This window comes from Erithacus rubecula, assembly GCF_903797595.1.
Source record: "Erithacus rubecula genome assembly, chromosome: 10".
NCBI classification, from domain to species: Eukaryota; Metazoa; Chordata; class Aves; order Passeriformes; family Muscicapidae; genus Erithacus; species Erithacus rubecula.
The window spans coordinates 26,577,818-26,597,837 of NC_136662.1; the positions used below are offsets into that span (position 1 = coordinate 26,577,818).

Consider the following 20,020-nt stretch of genomic DNA (forward strand, 5'->3'; position numbering starts at 1 on the left):
AGAAACTGAATTAAAATCTTGGAAAAAATAATCACTTGTATTTTCCAGTTAAATAATTTTGTTTTCTTGATGGAAGATTTAAACTTTTATAAATGGAAGTTGTAATTTCAAAACCACATTTTGACATAGCATGTCAAGTTTCTTTAACCACTCCTAACAACAACAAAAAATAAAAAGAAAAAGCCCCAAACCCTAAAGCTGAATTACTTTCAAGTTGAAGGAAAATGGTAATTTCTAGATTAAATGTAAACTTGCACTTTTTACTTTCTTTAGAAAATGACTGCCAGGGTTCCTATGCTTATGCATGCATAAGACAAATCAAGATTTGATTGCGAAGATCCATTGAAGCTTTTGAACACATTGGAACTTATTTTTCTCTTTACTTGGCTTTTAGTGTAGTTTCCTAAGAAAATGAGATCTTCAAGGTTTTGCTGTCTAGCTGGCAGTCCTGCCATCACTCCATCAAATGAACTTCTTGGCATATTTCAGCCAAATTCAAGATAGAGGTAGAAGTTTGATTAATGATTAAGATCACTCCATATTTCCTTGACATTGATGGAAAAAGAAGATTCAGATCTGTGTCTACGATAGGATTATGACATGCTCCCTTAGTTAGGAGCCACATATCTGTCCAGCACAGCCTTACATAGGCTAAGCTCATTCCTCCTCATTTTGACTTGGATTTGCTCAAAAGGTGAGGCAGGAGCTACATTTACTGCAATCACTCATTATTAAAGAAAAACAAAAACACAAAGGAGAATTATGCTGGTCTAAAGCAATTTGTTCAGCAATTGCTCTTCCTGAATAATTCCTTCTGCCCTCTGAAACTGCACCATGGACACTCCATAGATTAGGAGAAAATCTTCTTTCCACTGAACTTGATTTTTCTTTGGTAAGCCCTCATTGTCTGATTGCTCTGAATGCTGCAGGGTATTCACTGGGGTGGCTGCAGGAGAAGAAGATGCTTCTTATAGGAGGGGCTGCTGTGGGACATAGCTAAGGGAACCTGTCTGATAAACATCAGTGCCTGATCGGATTTACAGGTATCAGTGATTCCACTGTGGCTTTTTTCCTGATTGTTTCCTGAAATACCTCCCAGCCTGGATAATCAGCAGATTCAGAAACCACTGTTCACAAGTGTGGTCAGCCCTGTGTATCTCTCTGCACCCCAGGCAAGTAGGAAAGAGTATTCCTGCCCCAGAAAATCCATATGTAAGGCACTCTTGCATGCAGGCTGCTCTCCAGGAGTGGTAACTTTCTCCAATACATGACCTTGAAAAAACCAACTTGATTTGTACCCACTGTGCATGTGGGCTTGGGGGAACTCTCAGAAGCCTCTTGTGATGTTTTAGGAAGTAGTCTCAAAAGTTTGAGAGCCTCCTTTGAGCACAGGCTGCCTATTCTGTGAGATGCCAGCCTAGAAGGATCACACAGAACTAACCTGAAACCCACTGAATCCAGATGACGTCGTATCTTCGTGGGGCCGGTGTGAATTCCTGGAGGCTTTTGCAGTAATACATCTCTACTCTGTCCTCCTTTCCCTGCAGGTAGTTTGGGACCTCAGCCAGGAAATTCTCCATCATATCCACCAGCTCCACACTCTTGAAAACGGGCAGCAGGACGTGCTTGCTGATCCGTCCTATCCCAGAGCCACAGTCCAGGGCACGGCTGGTGCCAGCCTTCCCCACCCCCTGTGGGATACAACAAAATTATCTGAAACATGAAAAATACCACCTGAAAAAAAAATCACAGCAGCTGTGTTACCCACTATGTGTCCAGCCAGCCTGGTGTCCTCTTGCTGTCACATTCCTGGGACTTCTCACCGCATTTACTGCTGTGCAGGAAATTTTTGCTTGGTGTAAGAAGAGACAAGAGTCTTTCACAAGCTCCTTTCTCAGAAGATCCACTACTCTTTGTAAAGCCCTTGCAACTTCAAGTGTTCACACCTCACAGGCAGTGTGTGGCTAGATAAGCCTCACTCTGTGCCCTGTAAAGGCCTAATAAAAAAGGAAGTGTGCACCAAATACTGCATGCAAGCATAATAATAATTTCTGCAGCCCAGAAATCTCAAGGTGCCCACAGGCATTTCTGCAGATACACAGAATCCCTGGGATCAAAGTGCAGTTCTCAAAGCAAATTGTGTTTGAACAAAGATCTTGAAGTGGTAGGTAACTTCTGACAACTCAAGAAGTTTGGGCTGGAGCATATACAGAATTACACTTTTAGGCACAGAGACAAGAAAGGTGATTGACTCGGTTTTGCTTAACTGTTCCTTTTTCTTCATAAATGTCATCTTTGGACAGAGATCAGACATGAAAAAATGTGGCACAAAGGCTGTGACTATGAGAAAATAATGAAGCACTGTAAAAAGCTTTATAATGAAAGCTGTATTTCACCCCTAAAGCTTCCATTCTAGCTATAAAACAGCTCTTAAGAGCCTGCTGCTGTTCTGTAAAACAGAAATTCTGAGTCTACACATGCACTGACTGTGGGATAGGAGCTCCCCTGGCCAAAGTTATCTGTTAAGCAAATATATTAAAAGCAAATGTAAACACCTTTTCCCTTTCCTCTGGAATTGAGTGTTGAAGTGAAAGCTGTGAGTGCTGCAGCCTCAAAGACAATGAGCCCAGGAAGAGTCTTGCTCTTCCTGCTTATTGGGAGAACCCCCCCACTTTGTAATGAACCAAGCATAAATCATGTAACTCACACTTTTTTGGCCTGGCTTCAGTGGGTAATTCAGTAGATTATTAAGGTCAAAGGACAGCACTGTCAATGACATGACTATGAATAGCCCAGGCAAGCATCTGATTACATGGAGTAATTGTAGAAAGAGCACACAGCCCTCAAGGGCTTTCACCAGTCTCCAGGGCTGCTGCTCCCAATTTGTATGCCCAGGAAAATTAATCTCCTGGTGTGAGCACCAGTCCACAGACCTTCAACCCTGCTGGGCTCTGGAGACTACCTGCTTGTAGTTAGCCAGAAAATGGGAGCCATTCCTCATCCACAGGCTGCACTCAGGGCCACGTGGCTTTTACTGAGGACCAGACTGAGAGGTAACAAGGAGTTCAGGAAAGGAGAAGGAGCTGTGTCTTGGATATTACAAGGTGGATTTCCACACTGTTGGCTGGCAGATACATCCAGGTCCACACGGATGGGATTAGCTGCAAATCTTTGAGAAAGCTGCTGAGAAAACTGGGATGATTTACCAAAACCACCAACAGAATGTGGCAAAAAGCCAGGTAATTCCTCCAACATTTTTGTGCTTCACAGAATCTACAGTCCCCCTCGCTGAAAGCAGGGAATTCATCTCCCATGGCACATCACAGCAAGGACCTCTGGTGACACATCTCTGTGTGTCCTGGAGAAGAAGGAAAGGGAGCAGCCATGGGAGATGAAGTTTGATCCCACACTTTGCTGAAAAGGAGTGAGAGCTTTGAGCAGTCAGTTGAGAAGCCCTGTGAAACACCACGGCTCCGTCCGTAATGAAAATGTTGACATAATTCCATGTTCAGCTAATATATTTTCAGTTTGGAAGTGCTCAGGGCTTTGACAGAGTATTAACATTTTCTTTGGAAGGCAAACATTTTCCCAAAAGTCTAATTGAGCTGAAAAATCAGACTCCTTATTTAAAAAAATAAGTCTAAGTGAAAACTGTATGCCAGAACAGGCTTCAAAATTTGAGACTGACTGCTCCTCTGACTACTTGCTTCTCATTACTCAGAATCAGTGTCCTTTAGGACACATATACACCCCAAAATTGTTCTCTAAAGCTAAATAGGGCACTCATAAATTTCATTTGAAATAAAAAAAGTGAGGGATATGTTCATGGTGCTACTTCAGGTCTTGGAAGAGCAGAAAAGCAGTGAAGCTATGTAAGACAAAAAAGGGAATCAGAGTTCAGGAAACAGATAAAAATCCCAGTGGTTTTCTAAATAAATAAATAAAAAAAAGAGCACTTTTTCAACATCTCTTCTATCACCCTGATCAAACTGGAGAAAAAATCACTTTCAAGAAGTTTTCACTCAGCAACTAACCAATCATGCAGGTGAGTTGTGGGGCAAGAAAGGGAGAAAGCGTTGAGGGCAGAGAGGGAGCTATAAAGTCAATATAATCTCCATCTGTAATATTTTACACACCTACAGCTCACAACCGACGCCGAATTAATGCTTCCTTTGTTTTCTTTATTTTCTTTTTTGACTCTGGATTAGGCACTCGGAAACTCAGCGTGGGCATCAAGGCATTAGCAGGCTGTCATAAACATGCAGGGCTGTAGCTGTGCTGATAACCCCAGGGCTGAGACAACCTGCAGCTTGTCTGCAGAGCACTGCTGGCTCGAGCCATGTTGCTCTTGGTTTGAGTTCTGCCCACACACACATAAAACCTCTTAACTCCAGCACAGTGGAACTTTCAACTCCGTCCGCTCGCCCGCGGAGGAGACGGGCTAAAACACAAGGAAAGCCCTCAGTCCTTTTCTGAAATTCCTTCCATGTGCCCAGGCAAGGTAAATTCTCCAATGGTAAAGAAATGTGTAGCTCAGTTTACAGAGGATCATGCTAAGAAATGCCATAGCTGAAGGCATGCAGCATCAGTCATGGAAGGGAAATGTCACTGCGTGGCATTTCCACGCCAGCCAAACTAACTCAGGAGGGGTAATTTGAGTGGAACCAGGCAAGTGGTTTTTTTAGGGAGCACCGGTTTTTGCCAGAATGTAAAGTTTTCAGTGGATAAAACACTCTGTGAAATGGGTATTTCAAATCTTGAGAATAGCTTTTAGCCTAAAAAATATGGGAATGTTGAAAATGTCAAAGTAATTTTTTCTTTTTTTTTTTTTTTTCCTCTCATAACTTTTAAGGAAAAAAGAAACCAAACTTGTCAACTTTTTGTTTCTAAAGAGCATTTTTTATTTTGGAACTGACTTGAGTTCTCAAAAACAAATGGAAAAGGTTTCCAGAGGGTGAAAGAATAAAAAGTGGTCCAGTTGATCTAAAATTTTCTAATTCTGTCAAACTTCTCTTTAAAAAAGAGAAAGTATATTTGGGTGAAACAGATTTTTTTTCTATCTTGATCACTTCATGGGTTAAAAAAAAAATATTAATGGATCCATAAACATGGTACGACAGTTCATTAGTTTTATTATAAAGCCACTGCTACAGAAAGCCACTAAATATCTGTATCTGGTTGAGCAGGATTCAAATTTCAGTAGTAAGAAAGCAAAATAAACCATAAGTAACATAATCAATCGACTACATTTCAACAGAGGACAGGCTTTAACAATCTAAATCAGAATAAGCAAAAGGTGCAGAGTCTTTTCTGTTCCTTTTCTATTTTTTCCCTGTTTGATCTTGGCCATTCAGAGTATCCTTTCTATCCCTGGCTAATTCTAGGAGTGGGAACTTTGCTCTGGAGTATTTCATATCTGTCATCACAGCTGATGCATTGGGTATGATTCCTCTTTGGCATGTGGAACTCTGTCACAGACTGTACTTCTTTCCTTTTCGGGGTCTTGGAGAGGAGAAAGTGTAACAGCATGACACAGACCTGCTGCAGGAAACTGCATCTCTGTGATGTCTAGGAAGGGTGAAGTCTTCCCCTGAGCACACACTTATGCACCACCTGAATTCCTCAAATGTCCTTAAAACAAGACTTGAATAAAATTTAAGGAATGTGCCTCAACTGCGTTTCATTTTTCTTCTGAAAATGCCGTTTCAGGAAGGTCATTTGGAAATTACCAACAGGTTCAGCTCCTTAGTGAACCTCCTCTGTGTTTTCTCATTTTGTGGTCATTGACAGCGTGATACAGGGGAGTTTTTTTTGCCTCAGCATTAATACAATTGATTGTTGATATAGAAAAGTGCAGATATTCACTTGTGTTCTGCTGGCTCATGGCCTCAAAAGTCTCCCTCTATCAGCTACAGCAAACTTTGCCATCCCTTCCCCTTCACTGCTCTGCATGATTTCTATCTGTTGTCAAGCCACACTCATTTCCCATCCCAATCTATTTAAACTGTGCCTCTTTTTTCCCCATATACAACATCTAATTAACCTATTGAGGTTTCTTCCCACAGCAGATCATTAAGGCTAAAAAAAGGTCATCTGACTATCCCAAATTTGTACATTTGAGCAGAAAATTAAAGATCTATGGCAGCATTATATAGAACTAGTCATTTTGTCAGCAGGAGAACTTAACAAACTTGTTTGTGGATTCCTTAACATCTAATACAGTTGTTGAGCTGATTTACTGGGCTCCTTCCCTGGGAAGAGTAGTCAGAAAATCATCAAGCCATGCTTCTGAAGATTTTTAGATTTCCAAAGACAGTTTTAGGACTCAACAGGCTTTTCAGAAACTTAAGGGCCAAAGTGATACTGCTCCCACTTGGCATCATTTTGCAATTCAAGCCAAATGTGTAGCTTATTCTATATGCTTCCAATGTGTGTTTTGTTGCAGCATTCTCAGAAATACCCATAAATAGGCAAACCAGAAACTGGGCATTAAAGTCTCAGCTAGTTTCCCAACTGGACTGCAAGAATTTGCCAATCTGCCACTGAGGCCAACAAGGATTTTATCGTGAAAGGTCCCAGAATTAATCCCTCACTCAAACCCAGCTACAAGAATCAATCCTTGTTGCAGCTTGGGAGCATTAGAAAAGGATGTAAAACAGGTACATCATGATGTAAGACCAGGCAAAATGTGTATTCATGCTGATGGATGAGCTGGCAAAACACAGACTAGACCCAACGACAGTGGCGAGCCGTGACTGCGAATCAAAGGTGACTCATGATGCTGTTTAAATCAGGCGTGGCTGCACACCTGAGCATCACTTTTGACACATCCCCAGTGCTTCTTGCAGAAGATGAGATGAAGTGACTCACCCCAACAAACTTCCTGAGGAATTCCCGGGAGGATTCCACATCTGTGTTGGAGAGCTCGATGTAGTCGCCCATCATTCCCTCCTCGGTGGCAGGCACCTCCCGGTAGAAGTGCTTGGCCCTGGCGTAGAACTGCATCTCCCCGTTGATGACTTGGCTTGTCAGGGCGTAAAGTTTCACTGCAAGCAGAAAAATCACCATTATATCATTAGTGATGGATATTTCTGGGTTAGTTAATTGCTGCAGAGGCACGGTGATGACGACCTGTGAACTTGAGTTGAGCTTTCAAAACACCAAATCTGTTTCTAAAGCAATGTGGAAAGAAAGGCATTGGATTGAATTCTACAAGACCCTGAAGGGATCCAGCCCTCCTCATGCAAATTTTGTGCTTTCCAGGTTCAGAAGTCATGTCAATCATCACACTGTATTTTCATGTTGGTGAAAAATTGTTCAGGTTTGAAGTGAATGCACATGTCAAGGACATCAAGTGGTCTGATTTTTCCTGGAAAAGCTGGGGGCAGCATTTACTACTATGCAGAGTCAACATTTCTGCTATCACTGACCTAACTGTTGTGCAGATTTCCAGATATGCTTTCCAGCTATTGACAGCTGCAGGGACAGTGCACCAGGAAGAGAGTGGATGAATGAGGCACTTGCTCTGGTTTATTTTTAGTGATACTGTATGGTCTGTAGCAGTGCAAGTAAGCTGAACCAAGGAGCAGATGGTAATCTCAGGCCTAAATGAGTACACAGGGGGGGACACAATTTAGAAGAGACAGTCCTAAATTTTCATCTGTCACAGGTCCAGGAGCAAGGTAATCAGTGGGTGATATACTGAAAGGTTCCTGTGTGCCAGAGGCTTGGATGTTTCTTTTCATTGCTTGGCTACATTACTGGTAACCAGTATTTTGAAGCTGTTTTATTAAAACCTGCGAGTTTTGCTGGATAAAGGATATTTTTCCCTGTTCTTTAACAACTGAGATCTACCCTTCCCATCCTGTGTTTTTCTTGATGTGCATCAGCATATCAAAAGTATGGATTCAAAGCTCAAAAGTTTGGATTGAGGCTGGCTCTAAATTTTGCCATCACCTCTGACTGTCTCATATGTGCACACAACTGCCCAGGCATTCTACTGTGTGTGTGACAGACCCTCTACCAAAAACACAACTCCAAGCCTGGCAGTGAAAGCCAAGCAGCGAGGAGGGATGGAGCCACGCTGGGAACAAGCCTTTGCAAGCACCACCTTGCAGTGTGAGACCAGCTCTGCTGCAGCTTCCCAGCACACTCAGGGGACTGGAAATGACCCAGCAGCAAACACCTTCTGAGTTCATGACAGGAGAGAGAGGGACAGCTCCCTGCCAGCTGCACAGAAGGACCAGGGAGCAGTTCTTTGTCCCTGCATCCTCAAACATCCACGGGAGCACTGCCAGCTGCTGCTGGGAAGGGGCTGAACAGGCTTGTGCAGACCAGGAACAGGAATTATGCCCTCCACAAAGAGGAGGAGAGAAGGCCAGAGGCCCTGAATATAAGCCTGGAATGTATTTAATTGAGGGCAAGCAAGCTCAGCGGGGAATGATAAGTGTGTGCCTGCCCATCCTCAGCAGGAGAGTGACATTTTGGAGGCAAATGAGGGGAGGACAAAGGAAGTAGGATAGGGAATAATTACCACCAAGGACCACTCAGAACAGAATAGTGCTATTGGGTTACATATAAGCAGCATGCCCAGCATATCCCTCATCCAACAAAAGCAGCATTACCAGCCCCTCTTGTCATCACCTGCTTAAGTCAACTGCTGAACGGATACTATTAAAGCTTTAATCCATTACACATTTATGTTATGCCTGAGAAATTTATACCACAAGAAGCACTGAGCCCAGCAAGGGTCAAACTTGGGAGTTTTACACACTCCACTGATTATATTCACATACTCAGAAGAAACCATTTAGCTGAAGAAATTAATATGAAGGGGGCAGCAGCCAATCCCCAGCACAGCTTGGCCAGGGTGGCTCCCAGAGCCTGGGAAAAACACTCCATCAGTGGCTGGGATTTTCCAGTAAGAAATCTTTGTCCTTATCCAGAAGTGGCACCATCTTGTCTTCTCTGTGTCTCCTTTTGCTCTGTTTCAAAGGTCAGCCTGTCTGCTGAACAGAACTGAATTCCTGTACATTGGCTTTGCAAGATCTTCCATATCAGGATCCAGTGATGATTCCAGGGCTTGTTTCATGGACCTGTCAAGGGACAGTGATTTATCCCATTCTGCTAGATTGAAAGGAAAGGCATTTATGGGCTGTCTGCACACCAGGACAGCATGAACAACAAATATTCAGATTCTCTCTATTCCAAACATGAGCCTGACCTGCAGCAACACATGGGGACGATATGGTGCTCAGGATATCAGATCTGGAGTGTGTGCTCTCACATTTCTCACTCAGAACCAATATCAGGCTTGCAGAATCCCTGCCAGGACTTGCATGCACACGCCAGCTGACTGCAGCTCCTCCCAGGCCATCTGGGGCCCCAGAGCCCTGCCCTACGTGCTGGCATCTGGGTGAGCATCCACAGGGGCTTCTCTGTGCATTGAACTGTGCAAAAATGTTTCCATGCATGTCTCCCACCCCAGGGCATGCAAAGAGGGAGGAGGAGGTTTGCCAGCTTGCAGGAATCCACCCCAGAAGAGAAGCATGTGCTTGGTGGCTGTCGGTGCTGCAGCACTGCTCCCCCTCATCACAGGACCTGCCTAGCCAGAGGCATCTCCCTCCCCATGACCCGTGTGGGACTGCCTTGTGCATCAGGAAATGAAATACTTGTGAGGTCTGCTATGGGTGCACAGCCTGCCTGCAGTGAGTTTTGTTAAGTAGGGCATGAGCGGGATAGAACGATGCAGGCTCCAACTTCCTCAGACATCACAGGGCAGGCAGCTGTCTAACATATGAGGTTTCCAGTGTTGAGGCAGGTAACTTGTAAGATTTAAAGTCAGAAATGTGTTTCCAGTAAGGAAGAAACTTTTTCATGGCACACTTGTGCCTCAGCTGAATCTGCTGGCAAGTTCCCAAGTGGAGGTGGCTGAAGCAAGCCCACTGCTCAAGCAGGCTGAGGGCATGAACTGCCTCCCTAAAGGTCACTCCAGTCATGAGACATCAATAATTTTCAGTCACTGCAAGCACAGTCTGGATGATCTGCAGAGTGGTGATCTACAGCTGAATGCCAACCAATGTGGACTAGACAGACACTATCCACCTGAGCCTTTTGCTCTGCAAAGTTCAAAACATTATCTCCCATATTTTATCATGGATCAGTTAAAAATGTTGTTTTCCAGTGCATCTGGTCTAAATCTCTAAAGAAATGGACCACTTAATACATAAGACCCAGTGCAATCTCAACCTCTAGCATGCTGACTTACAGTTCTTGACTTCAGGGTTTCCTCAACTAAATTTCCCTGGCAGAAGTAAATGTTGCAAGTAATTTTTTTGAAGTTTTTATTTGTGAACATTATTTTGTGGCTCCGATTGCTTTCTGCAAGATACTGAACTAATTCCAGTTTGGCTGAGTGCTCCCTTTTAAATGCAACATCTGCTTTGTGCATCAGCTGAAAAATAGTTATCTGTGTGCATGGTAGAATCTACCTCTCTACTGTGGGCTGAGCACCATGTCAATTCTGTATTTTATAGAGGATGAACATCATCCCACCCCCAAGGCAGATTTCACTTACAGCCACGTGCCTCACACTCAGGAATATTTGTCTCCAGGGATGGATCTTCTCAGTTTTCCATTGCAGATCTCAGCCCACTGGCACCGAGTCCCACAGCCCGTGTAAACACGTGCATAATTTCCAGCATCTGAGTAGCTCCAATAAAGTCCACTGGGCTTAAGGGCTCTCACACACATTTAAGTACATTGTTGGATCAGGGCCTGAAGTTACTCATGTCTTTTATTTATAAATGTTAGGCTGGTCTGTAAAAGTGACATGTTTCTCTTAACAGGCTGTGATACCAGATATGCTCAGCTCCTAAGTAAACATGCCTAGGAGAGCTCCACCACTGAACCCAGGGATGGAGTGGGGGGAGTGTGGAGCTAGCAGAGTCTGGAGGAAGCTTTGGACCTTGCTGACCCTGGGCAGCACTGCAGGATCCAGTGTAAGGCTTGGTTTCAGTGCTATTACTGAGTAGGGTTAAGCACACGCTTAACTTCCCTGCAGGGTCACAGTGTTGCTCTAGTCCTTTGACACTGTTTACACAGAGATATCTGTCTCTAGTCTTGAAGCCTGAGAATTTTGGCTCCTTTCTGCTCAGGTCCACTCTGAACTGAGCTGGAAACTGTCATTATGCAGAGATGTTCAGACCTGCCACATTCTGTCCTCTCCATCCCAGAGAGCACTGGATCACAGGACAGTCCAAGTTGGAAGGGACCTAAAGACCCAGTCTCTGGCCCAAACTGCTGCTCAAAGCAGAGACAGACATGATGACAGATGAGGTTCATCAGGGTTTAGACAGCTAGGTTTAGAAAGTTTCTGGTGATGGAGAATTGTACTTCTCTGAGCAGTCCATTCCAATGCCTGACAGTCCTCAGATAAAAAGATTATTTTCCTTATAGCCAATCTGGATTATTTTTGATTTATGGCCACCAGCCCTTATCCTCATGCTGCACAGAGTTGTGCAGATCTTAGCTCTGTCCTATTCATACCCTTCCTGTAGGTACCAGCAGGATGATATTTGGTCTCTCTTTTGGCTGAACATGCCCCATTCCCTTTGTCTGCTTTCACAGGGCACGTGCTCCAGTTCCCTCACCACTCTGAGGGTTTTCCAACTCATTCCAAGTAATTTCCTGCTCCAGCAGTTCAAGGCTCTACAGGTAGGGTCTGATGACTGCTGCAGGAAAGGGTTCATTACTTCCTTCAGTCAACTAGCCATTCTTTTATTAATTCATCCTGGGATTCTGGTGGCTGCCTTTGTTTCCAGGACATTCAGCTGCTTCCTACCAAAACCCCACCAGGAGGGCACTCCCTGACCAGTCTGTGGTGCTGCTGCCCAGGGTTTTTCCTATGCAGGTACACAACTTGGTGTTTGGGTGGGAATTTCAGTGGATTTGAATAGCACTAGGTTGCTGCTGTCTCCTTCCTCCAGCCAATTTGGTGCCTCTGGATGGCAATCCTGACTTAGAGCTTGTGGGCCTGTCCTGGCAGCTGGCTGCAATCTCTGGATGTGAGCATAAAACACTCCTTCACCTCCTCCAGGTTAGTGATAAAGATGGAAGGGGGGGTTGAAACCAGATGAGCTTTATTGTCCCTTCCAGCCCAAACCATTCCATGGTTCTAAACAGGTCCCAGGACAAACCTTTGTAGGATTACACTGACTTCAGGATTTGACCACAACTCTGAGCCAATCACCCCAACATTTTTTACCTGCCTGACTCTCCCCTTATCCACACCCTGAAATCAGAGCAGGATGTGAAGTTCCCTGGATGTGCATTCACAGCACATGGAGTAAGAGACTTACTGCATATTCACATGAATGCTGGGCTCACAGTCCATCTTCCATGGAATCAAAGTAATTTGGATAAGCTGGCAACAGCTTTGTAAGATCATTAGTTAAGTTTTAATGAGTCAGGCCATGAAAAGCCTGGCAGAAGGGACCTTTGGTCTGATAGAAACATTTTTCAAAGCCTGTTGGCCATGAATGGAAATTCAAATAAAATCCAGACTAGAAGTAAGTATAGTTTTACGAGCAAAGCAATTAGTCCTGGAAACAGCTGAATGGTGACTGATGGGTTCTCAGCCATTTGAAACACTTACACCAAGGTATTTCTGTGTTCATAAATGCATGCTGTGACCCAGACAAGTTACAAGCACTCAATTCTAAGTTAGATGCCCATCATGGTATCTTCTAGCTAAAAAGATGTAGTGGTACTTACACTAACAGTTAACACTGTAGGAAATCCTGCTCAGTTTCTAATAAGTTGTGTTTTTTTTCAAAACAAATGAAAGAATAACATTTTCATCAACTTCGTGAGATTCCATCAACCTGTAATTGATTTCCCTTCCTTTCCATCTTCCCTTCCTTTCCATTATTCACAGCTATGTACCACATTTTTCTTCCATGTTTCATTTTAAACAGCTGCAGATATTGCTGCATTTAAAAAGGTGCATTAAAACTACTAAGATAATATTAATATTTTTTTTCTCTTTACAGGATTAATGAATTCTACCCTCTTGAGCAGAGTTATCATTAACATCAGTTCACACAAACAGATAAGGTATTCCTTTTGTCTAAACAGATCATTCAATTAGAAAGGAACCCCCAAGAACTCACTTAAACAGATTGCACAGGGTCATCCTTCCCATCTGAAAATTCCTATAGTTCTGACATTGAGTGTAGGCTGAATAATTCTGCTTAAAACAGGACATGCTAATATAATGCAGACTCAAGTTAAATCTACTTTCTAGCTTTATTGTCACAGGGAAATTTTGTTTATTATTGAGGGTCAAGTTTTCATAAGAAATGAACATTCATTTTCTTAAAAAAAAAAAAGAAAACTAACCTCAGCAAACCCTCTTGGCATTCTGTACTGGAGGCTGTCATTGAAATTTGTCTATAAACAAATTTTTGGAAGCATTTTCCTCCCAGAGAGCAAACAGTTAGGTTAGACAATCTGCTGCAGAGATCTGCATAACAAAGAATTTTTTCTTGAATCACTACCTTTCAAGAACTTGTCCAAAACAATGCAAACACCAGAGCTAAGGACACAAAGAGTGACAACAAAACAGGTAGCAGGCAAAAGAAAGAACCACCTGTCAGCTCTGCTGGTTTTGCATTTGTCCTTCCAAGCTCCAAACAGGTCAGAGCATGTTTTACTCAAATGATGGAAAAAAATAGGAACAGTCAGCCAGAAACCAAACTTCTCATTCACTCTTGCAAGTCTTTCTTTTGCCCTCCTCTAAGAATCTGTGGAGTTTTTAGGTGAAACAACAGGCTAGTGGGCTGGAGGGAGTTGCAGACACAGTTCAAGACTCTTTAGGGAGCTCTGCAGCTCTTGAGCTGGGTTTCCCAAAACTACTCCTCCTCCTCCTCACTGTCAATAACGTGTTTGCCCTCCACCATCTGACACAACCCCCCTTCCCAGAGCACACACAGACACTCCTGCCCACAGCTACTCACCCAGGGGAAGCTTTTCCAGCAGATAAAGGTAACACTTGAAGAAGTCATTTTGGATTGCCTTGTGCAGGACAAAGGACATGCTGTGCCGACACAGCTCTTCATCTGTCTTGTGCCAGCGTGACTTAAAGGCCAAATGTGCTGCTTTGTAGGCCATGGTGAAGGTTTTTTTGGGGAGAGTGGGCAGCTGCTGTGGCTGGTGCTGTCTGGAGGAGCTGTCCTTCCCAGAGGGAAGAGGCAGTGTCATTGAAATTGTGGCAGTGTGCTGTCATTCTATATCAGGGGGTGGAGGCGGGCGAGAGGGGGGTGAGAAATGCTGGCTCTTGGCACTGCCTCACAGTTATCCCTGCAGTGTCACCCTCTGAAACAAGCAGGTGCTGCAAAGTGGAAAAAAAAAAAATAATCCACCAGGATATGCCTTAGCTGGGGTAAAAGTATATCCGCTTCAAAAAGGAGTGGCTCTAATTCAATTGTAGTTTTCCAAAAGAATTCAGATATTATCCAAAATCTCCCTCTTACATCTTGCAGGGTGATTTTGTTTCTGTGTCTCTCCTTCATTATTAGTTCTTCAGTGCAGGGCACTCAAGAGGAAGGCCAGAAGGCAGAACATGGATGTGCCTCTACACAAATTAATAACATGAGCCCTAATAAACTGTGATTCTAACAAGTAAATATTTCCCCTTTTCAAGCTGTTTATTCCAGGTGTCTGCAGTATCAGTATGCTGCACTGCAGAAACACAGTCAGGAAACTGGATGTTCCCAATACAAATGGGAACATTTGTACATCTCTACATCTCCAGCAGCACTGCAATCTCCTGACAAAGATACCAAGTTTTTAAGAACAGCACAAAAGTGACCCAGCCTTTACCAAGGAAAATAAATCTTTGGAAAAATATACTTAATTTTAAGTGGGATCAGTTCCCTAGTCCAGCTCACAGCTGACATGTGGGAATTTGTCACATGTCACATGCCAGTCTGAGGGCTGCAACATCCACCTGGGATGGCAGAGTCTGTAACCATAATGCAGATCTCCCTGCTTTATCCTGAGAGAGGTGTGCTCCAGGGGGTGCCAGAACAGCCAAAGGTGATCCTGGTGTCAGCAAAGTGAGATTTCCTCTTACCAGACACCATAAATCCCATAAGAATTGTTGGGCACCACAACACCCACACTTGTCTTTCATGGTAAAGTTCACATCCAATACAAATGTGTCAGAAATAAGAGTTCTGAAAAAAAAAAAAAAAAAAAAAAGGTTAGCTTTTCAGAGTGAGTGTTGGTTATAACTCTTTTATATAAATTAGTGGTGGGTTTGACTCACAGTAGTCCTGCCCCACACAAAAAGAGTGAAGATCTCTGGAAGGCTGCATAAACACTACTTCTGTTATTTTGCCTGCATGTGATCAGATCTGAGGACCAAGGGTGTGTCCACAGCAACTCAAAGATTACAAAGCTGCAACAGGGATCCTAGTGCAGCTAAGTGAGTGCATCTCAAGAGCACTGAGCCTTTTAAAGCACTTCCTACTGCTGTAAAAGCTTAGATCAAACAGATCTGTGCCCAGAACTGTGTGATAAAGAACACATAAATAGCAGGGTTTGGTTTGTTGTTTGGGGGTTTGTTTTCTGGGGTTTTTTTTCCGCAAAGTGGATGCTTCATTTTCCATTTGTCAACAGCAGCATATTAATATTTTCTGCTAAGAATAACTCACAGTGGTTCACACTTTTTCCTAAACCCATATTCTGAACAGGAGTAGTGTCAGTGTAGCCAGAAGCTGTGAACAATTCAAGCACCATTACCACATCTGCATTAACAAGAAGTGTGGGGTTTGAGTATGACACCCATACTACCTGTGCTGTGACTGCTGGAATGTGAGCAAACCCACATCCCAGCCTTAGTTTCCTTTCCCAAATGGCCATTTGACTATTCCTGAAGTCAGCTACCCAGCCTTTTCCTTATGGCAGGGAGGGACACTGGAGAATCCAGAGCTCTGGATTAAGTGGAGTAAACTAAATTAAACTAACACTCCACACATCCATAATTCCTGACAGTCACTGGCTTGAATAGCTTTTGGTCTAAAATAAGAATGTGCTAGTATTTACATGTGTAAGCAAATAGTTCCTCTGTGTGACTTCCTCTTCCTTCCCATGAGATCAGGCAGTTCTGTGAAGAGAGGCTTAGCAGAAATTAAAATGAGGGATCAGCTGGAGCAGCTTCTTGTTAAAACACCTGCAGCTCATCTCTGCCTAAGGATCCCACTTAAAATAAGCTATCAGATGGCTTATGATGAACTGCTGCAAAACCCAAGGTGGATCTGCTTGTTGGAACATCAGGATATTCAAAGAGGAGTTGGACTTGCTTTTATATTAGTAGGTAACCCCCCGTCCCTGCAGATTTGAGCTGTACATGCTACTTCTGAAACACATCAGCTGCACAGGAGAGAAAAATAAAAACATGTGCACAAGCTCCATGGATCACAAAGGGTCAGTGTTGCCTTTAAATGACTGTTCTGTTTACAAAACACCTGGCATGCAATAGATGAGGTTAAAGCAAGTCATTTTTGTTTTATCTTTGACAACAGTTTTTAAGACTTCCTGATGATGTTGACAGAAGAGGCACGGGCAGAGAGCACACGTGCAGTTCTGAAGAGCAGCTGCAAGGTTGGGTGGCAGCTGGTAACCTTTACAACTGCCTGGATTGTTCTGGCTGCAGCTCAGAGCAGCAGGGAATGCCCCTGTCTGCTGTCAGGCTGGAAAACAGCAATGTGACAGTGGATACACAAATTGTCTGACTTGCTGAGAACTCCTAGTCACAATCCTAAAAGCCACTCATGGGTCCAATCAGACTTAGCAGTTTTCAAAATTATTACTGTGGAAATAATTTAGTTTTGAGTTGACTGTGGAATTGAAAAAAAAAAAAAAAACAACAAAAAAAGTACTTTGGGTTGATGAGAAACTGAAATTTTGCCCTTTTCTCACACACAAAAAAATTTATGTGTTGGGCCAAACAAAATGTTTTGGTTTGTTTACAGGGCTATTTCCTTTCTAATTTTTCATTTGTTTATTTGTAATCAGATTCAGGTAGATTTGGTTTCAGACTATCATTTACAAGTGCAAACAAGAATATCTTCAGCAGACTGGTCAGTCTTGCAAAATCACTCTGTGGCAAGGAAATGCAGAGCAAAGCAAGTCCTTGGGCAAAGCCCCAACCTTGGGAGAAACCCTTGCTTTGAACCACATTTCCAAAGCAGAGTTCACTGCTTGTAGGTCAGGATGACTCACAGCCTTCAGGGCATGTCCTGCACAATTCCCATGTGCTCTCATGGGTGCAGTCACAGCAGCAATCTGTTCTCATTTATACAATTGGAATTCAGCAATCTGGAATTCCATCTAAAGCAACAAAACACGGCATCTGAGCCCTATGGGTAAATATATTCAAATTAATGTAACTGAAATTGGCCAGAGCTCTATCCCTATGGAGGGAACACACACTTCTTTCCTTCTAATCCTTCTAGCCCTGGTGCCAACACTAAATTACATTATAAAGGGGGTGAGTGAAGCCACTCTGAGTAGGAGAGGCAGCTTGAAGATCGTGTCCCAAGCCCAGTGAGAGTCCCAGCAGGAGCCTGATTTGGAGACCCACTAACAGGATGCTAACACAAACAGCAATATCTGGGCATCACTTTGGCCGTGAGGATTTTATTTGGTTCTGGTTAGGGATGCTCAGCAGTGCTGAGGATGAAGGGAAGGAAGGGCAGGGTTCCTGGTGAAACTGCAGCAGGGACTGCTCTGTTGTTCCTGATAAGAAGCATGACAGCTGTGCCCACAACATCTGGTTCTCATTGAACCCTAGTGAGAGTTCCTTGCTGAGTCTCTTCCACCCCAGATGTGGTGGTTTAATTGATGGAGCCTGAGAAGGTTTTAGGTCCATTGTGGAATGTTGCCTTTCACTGTGATATGTGACTCCAGATACAGTAAGGGCTGGGCTGCTCAGAGCCATCTTTTAAAAGCATTTCTTTTCAATATTGAATTTTGAGTCTATTGCCCTCTGTTGGCTCAGGGTAAAGCTCCTTTCTGAGGTGAAAGCTAACAAAAATCTCCTCCTGGCTGAGTGGGGAGGCTTGTGGGGTTTGGAAAATGCAGGATCAAGTCTGCTGTGGCTTTGTGCATGTGAGTGTGCACAGTTCCTATGCCCCCACAGCTCTGTTTAAGAATGCAGGCACAGCTCTCAGCAAGGAGAAAGGGACTCTGGAAACTGCTTGGCTGGGCCATTGAAGACTGCACATAAGAAGAAAGTTTTAAGAAGTGATCAGAGGGATCGTGGTTTGGTGAGCAGGGATGAAGAGAATCTTGCACATTCATGAAACAGCACAAAAAGCAATGCAGAAACTCCTCAGGGAGAACTGGGCAAGTGGGAGATAAGTTAGCCTTAATGTCTTTCAGCTCTGGCATGCAACTGCTAGAAATGCTTTGGTGAAAAGTCTCTCAAGGATTTATTTTCAATTCCAAAGCAAAAGAAAGATGGCAACCCACACCATCAAAGCTCCTTCTGCACACAACACTGCCAGAAAAAACATGCCTTTCCACTTCCTCTCAGCTGGATCCTTCCTACCTAAGGCATGAGACTGACCCATCTGCTGAGACCACAGAGCTACTGCCCAGTTATCCTGTGTCTCACAGCCACTGGCAGCAGATTGAGGGAACAGCCCAAATCCATGAGGTAGGAAGTGTGCTTTGGCTGGCTCTTAGCACCTCCATGCTGCTCCTGCACAGAGCCAGAGCAGGTATTTTCCTGCACTCCTGGAAGGCACAGGCATGGAGCCCCCCCAGTGTGGGAAAACCAGGGCAGCTGGTGATGTGACATGGAAGTGGTGATGTCAGGAGGGGACAGCCTTTGTGTGGAGTGTGAACATCCTGACAATAGAAACTCCATCCTGAGAAAGAAGAGAGTGCAATGGGTAACAACAGAGCTGCAGAAAGAAGTGCTGTGAGCAGACCAAGAGTGAGAGAGACCATTTGACTTTCTCAATCTGCATCTATTTTTTGCAGAGGCAGAGATGTAAAGACCCAGACTTTCAGATCTGCAGCTCTGTGGATCCCTCCCTGCTGTTGGCTTGGACTGCAAACATCAGACTGGGTTTCCCTGATCTGACACAGCTGCACATTTCACAGCAGTGGCAGGGAACATCATTTCAGTCAGAACTGTTAGAACTAAACTGGAAAATGAATTGTTCTGTGAGCCACAGAGCAACACGAGAGCTTCTTTTACCTCTGTGCCTTTCTGCTTCCATCTGAAATAAGCCCCATAGCTCCTCTCACTTGCCATCCTTTGGGAAAGATCCACCCTGGACAAGAAACTGCCTGTGCTGGAGCTGCTCTGGGACAGCTTGGCCAGCAGCTCCTCTGTGCTGTCTGTCTGTCTGTCTGGAGAGTGTGCATGGAGGGACTGACCCCTCACTGCTGCCAAAGAGCTGAACTCTGCTTAACTCTCCCTCAGCACAGGTCTCTCCCTCACCTACCTGGCAGCCAGGACACAAAAACCTCTAGAAACTTAATTAACTTGTGCACATCACAGTGGTGATTGGGTAATTTAGGAGGGAGGGAAAAGAAACCTGATGAATGCATGGATAGGTAAGGCAAGATAAAACTAATTTCCTCAGGAAGTCAAGGCAAAACGAGCTGAAAGGGAAAAAAGAAAAGCTGACTGTAGAGAACAAATATGACAAGTGACCTTGAAAGGTTTTAGCTCCTGAGAAGGAATAGTCTGGCAGAAGCCTGTGAGTGTGTGAGTGCACAGCAGAGATGAGGAGCTGTAAGCAGCATTTTCTGTGGATCAGTAAAAGTGTCAGGAGTATAACATCAGATAATTTCAGTGTCTCTGAGTCGTGTGGAGTTGCTCAATACCAGGAACTCGCTGGTTAAATTCTGTGCGTGCCTTGAAACATTAAATTTACCATTTCTGAAAAGCTAAGTGATAAATATCAAGGGGCAAGAAAACTAGATTAAACTCTAC

The 20,020-nt window shown here is 43.8% G+C and overlaps 1 protein-coding gene across 2 annotated transcripts in view; it reads right to left on the bottom strand.

Annotated features, from left to right (window-relative positions):
* The window catches only part of NTMT2 (N-terminal Xaa-Pro-Lys N-methyltransferase 2), a 146,595-nt gene extending 132,403 nt beyond the window's left edge, over positions 1–14,192 (bottom strand). For both annotated transcript variants that reach the window (XM_079313637.1, XM_079313636.1), the window contains exons 1-3: positions 14,019–14,192; positions 6,871–7,046; positions 1,442–1,691 (exon numbers count right to left, since the gene is read on the bottom strand). In XM_079313637.1, the coding sequence (XP_079169763.1) occupies positions 1,442–1,691; positions 6,871–7,046; positions 14,019–14,172 (580 nt within the window). In that variant the 5' untranslated portion in view covers positions 14,173–14,192. The remainder of the gene's footprint in view (positions 1–1,441; positions 1,692–6,870; positions 7,047–14,018) is intronic.
* Between the last annotated feature and the right edge of the window lie 5,828 nt (positions 14,193–20,020).